This window comes from Crocodylus siamensis, chromosome 2 (genome assembly GCF_052110815.1).
Source record: "Crocodylus siamensis isolate JL-2025a chromosome 2, ASM5211081v1, whole genome shotgun sequence".
Lineage (NCBI taxonomy): Eukaryota > Metazoa > Chordata > Crocodylia > Crocodylidae > Crocodylus > Crocodylus siamensis.
The window spans coordinates 142,519,650-142,530,006 of record NC_143396.1 but is presented as its reverse complement, the minus strand read 5'-3'; the positions used below and the strand labels follow the sequence as shown (position 1 = coordinate 142,530,006).

Below are 10,357 nucleotides of genomic sequence, written 5' to 3'. Positions count from 1 at the left end.
TCACAGAAACACACGCCACGAGGTAGCCAAGTAGATCATGGAACCTTTTAGTGCAACTCGGCAGCCCCTACATTTCCAAAAACTGCTTTAAATATATGTTTTTATTTACAATGCAGATCAGTAACTTTAAATGGAAGATCCCTCTTTTACACACACGCGCGTTTGTGTGTGTATATGTGCATTTCCTTATATATATCTCAGTGTGTATAAAAGGGGATCTTCCATTTAAAGTTGTGTGTATTTCTATTACACACACACGTATATAAAAGGGGATTTCCCATTTAAAGTGGGTTTGAGAAAAATGTGTGTGTGCGCATAGGGTTATATATATGTGGGTGTGTATACACATATGTGTGTGCATATGTATGTGTGTATATGTGTAAAATTATTCCTATACGTATGCAAAAATATATTCCTATATATGTAAAAAATATCTATCTAGCTATCTAGCTAGCTATCAGAATGCTTTTTTACACAGCCACACATTGCTTTCCCAGCTCTTTTGTGTTTCTTCATAACTTTCAGACCTCCGGCGGAGTATTTGTGTGCGCGCCAGTGTATGAATATTAACGCGACCCAGACAAGAAGGGTTTCATTTCTAAGCATATTTCCCATAATAAGATGTCCTTACTGGCTGCTTTTAGGGCTTCTGAAAGGCCACTTCTTATGTGCTTTAGTGACACAGGTTTAAATCTGAGCCTTCCGGACCTGAATTTAGTGTTGCTTACTTTCAAATAGAGTAGGGTGTTTATTACACAGACTCCGGCGCTGTCCCTATTAAAACCCGTTCTCTTCCTTTTGATGAAAGCACCATGTAGTTTTCTCTTTTGCTCCGGTTTGCAAGTCAAAGCCGCTCAAATGGGAAAAAATTAGGGGCATGCATAAACAGGAGGAAACAGTGTCAAAATTAATGCAACATGTATTGTTTTCCTTTTCTACAAGATTTGCAAAGAAGAAATCATTTCCTCTGCCATCCCTGGGGCATTCACTCCGGGAGTTACACACACACACATACACACACACGCGCGCGCGCACACACACACTGATTATGTATTGTTGCTCGGTAAAAAACCAAAGTTTACAAATGGGAAAGGTCTTTCTTCAGCCCCGCCTGATGGAGAGCGGCGGTTGCCTTTCTCCAGTTGAAGTGAATACAATCCGCGATCTTTCGGAGACAAGTTTCCGCTAAGTTTCTTCTTCTTTTCCTCTGGGTGGGTGAATGCTGTTAAAAAGCAGTGTCCCCCACTCGCACCTCTAGGCCCGGGGGAAGAAATAAGAGGGTGGGAGGAAGGACCTCGTGCTTGGCAAGAGAGGACGCTCGCATCAGGATTGATCAGTTTGGAGCAGGAAACTCCTACAGCCCCAGCCCCACCGAGCTGAGGGCCGCAGGGATGCAGCTGTTATAACCTCGCAGTCTGCAGGAGGGAGTGGGCACCGCTGAGGCACCCATCACAAAATACCTCCTTGCCTGGCCAAGCTGCAAACTGCCCGGCTCCGAGAGCCGCCCAGCCTGGCGCTGCGGCTCGGGGCTCGGCCGACCCGGGGGTGGCCTCGGGCTCTGTCGCGCGGCTTGTTGGGGAACAGTGGGCAGAGATCGCCGCGTCTCAAGGGACCGCATCGGGCATCAGCGCCGGAAAAGAAACTTAGCGTGGACTGAGAGTGAGGAGAGCTGGTTTCGGTGCTCCGCTTCCACGGCTGGAGGGGAAAATACGGCCCCCTTGGCCGGGGGGTGGGGATTCCCCACCCCCGCACGTCCCCAGCACCAGGAAGAGGCAGAGAGTAGCGCCCCTGGCTCCAGCCCCGCGCCACAGCAAAGCCCAGCGGGGCCGCAGTGCTCCGGCCTGGACAGCCGGGGGGCTGAGGCCGGGCCCCACGCCCACGGGCACAAGCACCCTCCCCCACCTCCGCACCCTCATTCATCCCCACTTCTGCCCGCACACCCCCATATCCGAACTCCCATACACCCCACCCGCGTACACACTCACCCACACCCACACAGCTGCCCCCGAACACGCACTCAAATCCAGACTCCCACACCCCGCCACACTCATCCACGCTCTTACCTCCGCACACATGTACATACAGCCGCATACACGCACACGAGGACTCTCATACATCCACACGCACCCGCCAATCCCCCGCCGCCATCCAGCCTCTACCTCAACCACAGCCCCAGTCCCCGACACTTCTACCTCCCCGCACACCCACACCCAGCCTGGCACAGACTCCCAAAGCCCCTCATACACCCACATCCACCCGCCTTGCACCCCCTACCAGGGCTGAAGCCAGAGGGGAGGGGGGGAGGGGGCACAGCCCTCCCAAGCCTGGGGGCTTCTTCATCCCCCCCCAGGCGCCTGCCCCTCAGCCCCTCCCCCGGGCAGGGGCGGGAGGCGGAGCCGGCGCAGCCCCACCCCGCCGGCGGCTCTGCCCGCGCCGCTCGCCCCCTCGGCTAAAGGCGGCGCGGGGCGGGCAGGGACTTGCCTGCGAGCTCCGGCAGCCCGGCCCGGCCCGCCCCGGCGCGCTGAGCCCCGCATGGGCAGCATGGGGGCGGCGGGCGCGGGGCCGGCGCTCGCGGCCCCCTAGGCGGCGCCGGGGCCGGGCCGGCCACCGGGGATGCTGGCCGTGGGGCCCATGGACGGCACGGGCCGGCCCAGCGCCTTCGTGCTGGGCAGCCCGCCGCTGGCCGCGCTGCACAGCATGGCCGAGATGAAGAGCCCACTGTACCCCGCCGCCTATGCGCTGCCCCCTGCCTCGTCCGCCTCCTCGTCGTCCGCCTCGTCGTCCGCCTCCCCGTCGCCGCCGCTCGGCTCCCCCGGCCTCAAGGCGCCTGGCGCGGGCGGGCTGTCGACGCTGGGCAGCCCCCCGCCGCAGCTGTCGGCCGCCACCCCGCACGGCATCAACGACATCCTGAGCCGGCCCTCCATGCCCCTGGCCGGCGCCGCGCTGCCCCCCGCGCCTGCCGCCTCCTCCTCGTCCTCCTCGGCCGCCGCCGGGCTCCTGGCCGGCCTGCCCCGCTTCAGCAGCCTCAGCCCGCCGCCGCCCCCGCCCGGCCTCTACTTCAGCCCCAGCGCCGCCGCCGTGGCCGTGGGCCGCTACCCCAAGCCGCTGGCCGAGCTTCCCGGCCGGACGCCCATCTTCTGGCCCGGCGTCATGCAGAGTCCGCCCTGGAGGGACGCGCGCCTGGCCTGCCCGGCCCGTGAGTACCGGGCCGCCCGGGGCCGCGCCAGGGGCTGGGGGAGGATGCATCGGGGCTGCTTCCCTCTGCTGATCAGAGCCGACGCCTCCTGTGGGGTTTTTTCTTTAAAAAGAGCGGTTCCTGTTGGTGTAAGAGCCGGGAGGCTGATTGGCCATGGCAGCCGGGGGAGAAGGGCAAGGGGAATGAGTGGAGGGGACAGAGGAGGAGGAGGGAAAAGTTTCTCACGATGCGAAGCACGAGAACGGGGAGCTGGTGGGATCCCAGTCCCTGGATTCTCCTTAAGCCCCCGGGAGACAAAGCCTTGCCTGGGGCTCACCTAGGTGGGGACTGGCGGCTTTGAGCGAGGGGCCGGACGAGGTCCCTTCCATCCTCATTTTCTACGAAGCGACTCGAGCACTAAGCCCGAGTTCTTGCCTTTTTCAGCCCCTGTGTTTGAAACCTTCCGATTTCAATTGGATTTTTAAAAATGTTTTTATCAAAAATTTTGACCGTCTCTTCCTCCCAGCTCTTTTCCTTTCTTTTTTTTCCCCTAGAGGGAAAAGCTCGTTTTAGAGCTCTTTTTCTTAAAGCTCCTTTTCTTTTTCTTTTTCCCCTAAAGGGGGGGGGGACTTTGAGGCTGACACAGCCCCAGTTCCACTGCTTTTATTGTAGTTTGTGTTTGCGCCAACTTTCCGCAACAAGATGCCCTTTGGTATTACGCACCTTTTAAAAAATTGCTTTCCTCTCTTATAGTAGTTTTTTTAACGGCTGAAACTGCAGAGATAAAGGAAGGGTGTGTGTGTGTGTAAAAACCAACAACCCAAAAGTGAGTCACTTTCAATCTGGCAAGGAGTTTGATCGTGGCTTTCTCCCTATGTAGGGAAAGATCCCTCTCTCCCTTGAGACCAAGCTTTATATTCAAGCATCCCCTCCGCCCACCCCCAAAACAACCAAAAAACCCAAACAGATTCACAGATCTGTCTATGCATTCATTTCCCTCCCAGATCAAGGATCAATTTTGCTGGATAAAGACGGAAAGAGGAAACATACGAGACCCACTTTTTCTGGCCAGCAGATTTTCGCCCTGGAAAAGACTTTTGAGCAGACGAAATATTTAGCGGGACCAGAGAGAGCCAGGCTAGCCTATTCCCTGGGGATGACAGAGAGTCAAGTCAAGGTGAGATGATGCTGTCAAACATTAGATAAGAGATTCAAGCCCACACATTGCCGGGACTAGGAGGAGTATGAGAAACGCGTATACAAAGGAGCCTGGGTGTAAGATATTGTCTGAACAAAAGAAATCGGGCGCATGCCTTTGTAATCAGGTTTATCTTAAATGGATAACATGCTCCGCACACTCACCATTATTGTCTGCACAAAGCCATTGCGAAATATGATTGCTAACGGGATCCTTTGCAGAGGCGGACCCTGGTAGTGTATTTACAAAAGAAAACAAAAGACGGGTTTTGGCTGGTAACTGTTTGCGGTTTACCACGGGCTCTTTGGGAGGGTAAAACACTTAAAACCCTTAAAGATGTCGTTTCTTTTCTTTTTTTAATAGTGTCAGCAGCTTCTGGCTGCTTTGGAAATTCATCTCAAAGCTGATCTTTACTGTGCCATAAATTTGAGAGCATTGAATGGGAATATTCCGGGATCTTCAAATGTTTTTTAAAAAGTGTTGGCAAGCTCATCCCGATCCAAACGAACACTAACGATCAAGCAAGGTGGTGTCTAATGTAGAGGTGCGATTATTAAAGAAAACGTTCAAACGGGATGCAGTGCTCTGGCTCCTGCACAAACCAGTTCGCACTTTTTTGAGATACAGGGGCTCCCAGTGGTTCACCCCCCCCCCAAGACCTTGTCTTGAATGGAAGAGGAATTGAATTAAGGAGTATAAAATGGAGCAGATCGTTTACACATTTTCCCCAATCTGTGTATTTTAGTTAAACACTGAAATGTGGCAAAAGTGGGCTTTCCATGCGTTCAAATAGCGTCCCACCCAGGACTTGTACGAGGGAAACTGCATTTAAAGACAGGCTTTTCCCCAGACTTTTAAAATCATTTGAACCGGTTTTGTATTTAAGGCGCCTCATGTATGAATTCTCACTCTCTCAGAGTTACCTGGAAGTCCACTGGGAATCTGTCTAAATAGCTGTGAATAAATGATTGCAGTCTGCACTCCGAAAAGAAGAAGCCTGGTTACTATGTCTCTTCTAAAACACAACGTATGTAACAGGGGAAGTTAGAGACACAGTCAGTCTCAAATGTTTATTTTCCTATATTCTCAGGGCCAAGGTAGTGTGTTCAGGGAGCCTACTAGGCACACACTTAAATATATTTAAGTGCATAAATATATATGTCTGTATATACACACATATATGCATACACATTTATATACATATATGCACATTTATATACATATTATATATGCATACACACGCACATATATATAAATGTATTTATGTATAATTTAAAGGACCGTTTTAATGCTGAATGGTTCCCTTCCACCCCTGGAATTATATTTTGCACCATCGATTCAGTGGCTTTGATTTTAGAAACGGAACAAAAACAATGTGGGTCCTTCCCGAGCTCTCACTCTCTCAATTATGTATTAAACAGAATTTTGCAGCCTATTTTTCATGGACTGTAGAAATAGTTTATGAAGTAGAAATCCAGTTCCAGCTTGAAATATCCTCAGCAATTGAAATCACAACTGCCTAAGCAGCTGTCGCAGTGCAGAATAAATGTATGCAGTTGGTTAGTCCTAGTTCCAAACTGCCTGACTATTGGGATTTGGTAGGTTACAAGCACATGCTTTTTCACTTTGAATTATATTTAGGGCAGGCTCGAGCAAAGAGAAAGCGGGTGTATTTTCACATCGTGGGGAGGGGGTGGTCCACCGCGGTGTATGTGTTGCTACCTGAACTGCAATTAAACAAGCAAAGAAGAGCCTGGCAAGAAAGGGTAAAGGGAGTTTAGCGGGACACTGGGGCCAAACGCTTTCCCCTTTTCTCTCTAGCAGGCTGGAAAAGTTTATTTAAAAGTCCGAACTGGGGGAGAGAGCAACTCTTAGATGCTGGATCTCGGGAGTGGGGGTGGGGTGTAGGGAAGAAAACCCTTTTCACTCTCCGTATTCACTCCAGCCTTATTGCAACTCAAACGTAATTGGGGCAAGTGCTGGGGATCACTTGGGATCAGAGCAGGGCGGTGTTGCTCGGAGCCCCGGGCTGCCCTCCAGCCCTCTGCGGACTCCGCACCACTCCTTTTCTCCTGCCTGTACCAGGCCCGGGGAGGCAGCAGCCAAGAGGGCTGACATCGAGGCCGGGTGAGCTTGAGAAGGAGGAACTTTCTGACTACGAAAGAGGCGAAGCCCTTTGCGGTGCGGGCTGCCCAGAGGGGCTGGAGTGGAGTCTCAGGTGCAGGTAGCCCAGGAATAGGAAGGGGTTGGGGGTCCAGTCCCTGCAGCTCTGTGACACAGGGGTGGGCTCCAGCACTGCGATCCTTGTTAGTGGCACAGTGAGATCCCTCCAGCAGTGACCCTTGTTTGTTACCCAGGTTGTAGCCGTTTTGGTCTAGCGGCAAAAGCAATCAGGACTAGTGGTAGAGTAGAGTGGTATTTTTTAGAATGGTATTTTTTATTGGACCAACTAGATAAAGATTTTTTGGGGGCAAAAATCTAGTTGGTCTAATAAAAAATATCGCTTCATCCTTGCTTGTGGCACAGTGAGATCCCGCCAGCAGTGCGATTCATATTTGTGGCACAGTCCGGTCCCTCACAGCCCTGTGACACAGGGGTGGGCTCCAGCAGTACGATCCTCGATTATGGCACAGTAAGATCCCTCCAGCAATGCGGCCCTTGCTTGTGTCAGGTATCCAGGTTGTAGCCGTATTGATCTGGAGGAAAAGGCAAATCAGGACTCGTAGTAGAAATTATATCTCGCAATTAAAGAATTTTTTTTTTTTTTTGCAAAAATCTTGTCAGTCTAATAAAAGATACCATCTCTACTACGAGTCCTGCTTGTACTTGCTCGTGGCACAGTAAGATGCCCCAGCAGTGCGATCCTTACTGGCGGCCCAGTGGTGTCAATGCAGTCGTGCCGCTTCGTGATTGGGGGGGGGGGGGGGGCGGGGGGGCGCTCAGCGGTGCGATCGTTGCCCGCGGCGCAGTGGGAGCGGCGGGGGGCGGGGGCGCGGGGCCGGCGGTGAGTAATGCGGTGTCCCCCGATCCCGCCCGCCCGCATGCAGGTCTGGTTCCAGAACCGACGCACCAAGTGGCGGAAGAAGCACGCGGCTGAGATGGCCACGGCCAAGAAGAAGCAGGACTCGGAGACTGAGCGGCTGAAGGGCGCGTCGGACAACGAGGAGGAAGACGACGACTACAACAAGCCGCTGGACCCCAACTCGGACGACGAGAAGATCACGCAGCTGCTGAAGAAGCACAAGCCGGGCAGCGGCGGCAGCCTCCTCCTGCAAGCCGCCGAGGGCGAGGGTGGCTCCTAAGGCCCGGCCCAGAGCTGTACAGATCTATTTTTCTAGACTCGCGGCGCGGGGACTCTGAGCCCGGGCCCAGGCTCTTGTACATAGGGCGCCGGGGCGGGAGTGTTTCACGTGTAAGTGCCGTTCCCCCCTCCGTCCCAGGGCCGCTGTGTGCACACGGGGCCTGGCCGGGGCAGCCCTGTCCCTTCTCCCGAGACACTGACTCGCTGAACTCGGAGCCGGGCTCCTCAGCCTTGGGGACAGCTCCCTCCCTCAAGTCCCCAGTCCCTCCTCAAGTCTCCCGAGGCAGTGAAACAGGCTGCGCCGAGATGTGCACTCACACAGGCTCCTCCGCGCTATTTATTCCTCAGTTTAACCCGCTGCTTCACCACCAGGGCGAAGGAAGACAAACGCGCGTTAAAGCAGCTGCCGGGAGCTGTCCCACCACCCAGCTGCTGTGGGGAATATTCATTTAGAGGCTCTCATTCAATTGAAAGTGTGGTTTTGTTCCCCCCCTTTTCTTTTGTATCATACAGAATACTAGAGGCTGTACATTGTTTTTTGGTTTGTTTGTTTGTTTGTTTTTCTTAAAGCTAATAACGATGATATATTAGCATCTTAGCGTTTATTAATTTATATGAAAAATGAGAGAGAGAAAAAAAAAGTCGGTTTGTAAAGAGAGGAAAAGTCCTTTGCAGGACCAGTGACAAGTAATGCACTTTCTGTTTTTTTTTTTAAAAAGATCAATCAATTAAAACTCGTTTCTAGGCGTCTGTTGCCTTGAGTGAAGGGCACAGATCATCTGATCACATCGGGGATTAAATACTAAAACGGACGGTTCGGGGAGAGAGAGAGAGAAAAAAAGATAATTTCGGAGCTCTTTTGTTCGTGTTTCAGGAGCCTCTTTTTATTATGTAAAATGCCCAACAGAGGTTCAAACGGATACAAACAAAACGGACTGGCGCTACATTGGCCAAAGGCAGAGCTGCTATTTCAAGTGTATCATTCCCTCCCCTTCCTGAAAGCGCTTTTCCTTCTGCAACCCCTCCTAGGGGAATTGAGGAAGTCATCATTTCCATCTCCATCCCGGGGAGGTTCATCTCAGGCGAACATAGGGTGTATTAACTTTTTTAAGCAGCCAGCCTCGCAAGCCATTATTGGAGGGTAACATTATAGGCACAAGAGTGCTTTCCAGGAAGAGAGCGGTGTCTAGCTAGGGGTCTAAAGCAAATAGTTAGCTACATTGCAGAAACAACGCTGTAAATTGGAACCCATTATGCGGTGATAATTTCCATATCTAAACAGAGGGAAAACAATTGCTATTTTTTATGGCTGAACCTCGAGCAAACAAGGGCTGACAGCTGAGTAAAGGAATCAGCTAGGCTGAAATTTTGAAAAATATTAGTGTTGTGTCAGTTTTATTTGTAAGCAAACGAATCAACATTTTATTGCAGTTACAGTTTAACACTAGCCGGCCTGACTCCGGATGGGCAAGAAGTGCTTGGCTGGGGAAAGGCGTTCAGAATAGTGTCCAGATGTATTTAGGTTCCCGTTGAGTCTTTAAATGTATGTGTATGTATATATAGAATAAGTTGAATGTATTTCTTTCAAGATTTTTTCCCCAGCACAGCTTTCACTACGGGATAAAGTCCCAGGGTTAGAAACTCCAGTTTTAAACCGCTCAGCTACAAGGGCCTTGTATTTTCAAGCTGAGGTTGAGCAATATTTCCAGCCTGCACGTTCACTCTCAGAAGCGTCAACCTGTTATTCTCTTCACATTCCCCAACCCCTTCTTCTTTAAACCTGACTCAGCGGCACTGAGTCGTTTAAAGGGAAACAAGTCATGGGCTTTCTCCCCCCTTTCAGTTATTTTTAACCACTTTTACTAGGAGATTTAAGGAGAGTGAGAAAAAAAAGACTTCACCCTTGTCACTGGGGTGTTACATATCAGTTTTTCCAGCTGTGAATGTGACTTTCTCCTGGGTAGGGCTGAAGTCCAGGCCTGGTGTCAGCTGTCCCATGGAGACAGCAAGGTAGTAAGAGCAAACAAAAACAAAACAAAAAACCTTGTAGCCATATGAAAACTTCTGCTGCCCTTTAAACCCAAACACAAACGTCTGCAACTCTTGTTTCCTTTTATCAGTCCTGAGTGGTTTCATTCAATAAAACAACTTCTTTCTCAGATCACTACTCCGGCTTTCAAGTATTTATTTAACCGTAGACCGGAACTCGTCCTATTATTATTACTATCATTATCATCATCATCATCATCATCATCATCATCATCATTTCACGGTTCCATTTTCCAAAACACTTCTCTCTCAGCAAGGCGGAGCAACATTAATCGTGTATGCTTTAGGCAAAAATTGTGTATCTAACAAAATCCTCCTTTTGTCCACCTCCTGCTATGGCACTTGTGTGTCACTGAGCAATGGTTTGTATACAGCGGACCATGTTGTACTGGCTTCTTTTTTCCAGTTGACTGCAGCACTGACTTAAGCTTTCCAGTTAATTTACTTCTACGCAGAGACCCAGCTGGCCACCAGTTGCAGTTGGCACTATAAAACTAGAATTATAGGGAAGAAAGCCCAACTCTGATCGCTTGGTTAGTTTGGTTTTGTCCAGGGTATTTGAGAAAAGAACGGTTTTATTTATATGATCTCACTTCTCTCCTTCCTTACCTCCCTCCCACTCTTTGGTTAAGGG

General features: G+C 51.0%; 1 protein-coding gene across 2 annotated transcripts; it reads left to right on the top strand.

The window, feature by feature from the left end:
• The first annotated feature begins 2,482 nt into the window (after positions 1 to 2,482).
• On the top strand, positions 2,483 to 9,746 carry NKX6-1 (NK6 homeobox 1). 2 transcript variants are annotated; one of them, XM_090034762.1, is made up of 3 exons: positions 2,483 to 3,196; positions 4,180 to 4,352; positions 7,421 to 9,746. In XM_090034762.1, exons 1-3 carry the CDS (start codon positions 2,614 to 2,616, stop codon positions 7,673 to 7,675), a joined length of 1,011 nt encoding a protein of 336 aa, XP_089890888.1. In that variant the 5' UTR covers positions 2,483 to 2,613; the 3' UTR covers positions 7,676 to 9,746. The 2 variants fall into 2 exon arrangements, with proteins under 2 accessions (XP_089890888.1, XP_089890890.1); XM_090034764.1 differs by lacking the exon at positions 7,421 to 9,746 and adding an exon at positions 4,737 to 5,373.
• Positions 9,747 to 10,357: the final 611 nt, after the last annotated feature.

Excerpts from the sequence above, each read along its gene's own strand:
- NKX6-1 (XM_090034762.1), top strand. The coding sequence starts at position 2,614 with ATGCTGGCCGTGGGGCCCATGGACGGCACGGGCCGGCCCAGCGCCTTC. Across the intron at positions 3,197-4,179 it reads GCGCCTGGCCTGCCCGGCCC|ATCAAGGATCAATTTTGCTG; the intron begins GTGAGTACCGGG and ends TTTCCCTCCCAG. Across the intron at positions 4,353-7,420 it reads TGACAGAGAGTCAAGTCAAG|GTCTGGTTCCAGAACCGACG; the intron begins GTGAGATGATGC and ends GCCCGCATGCAG.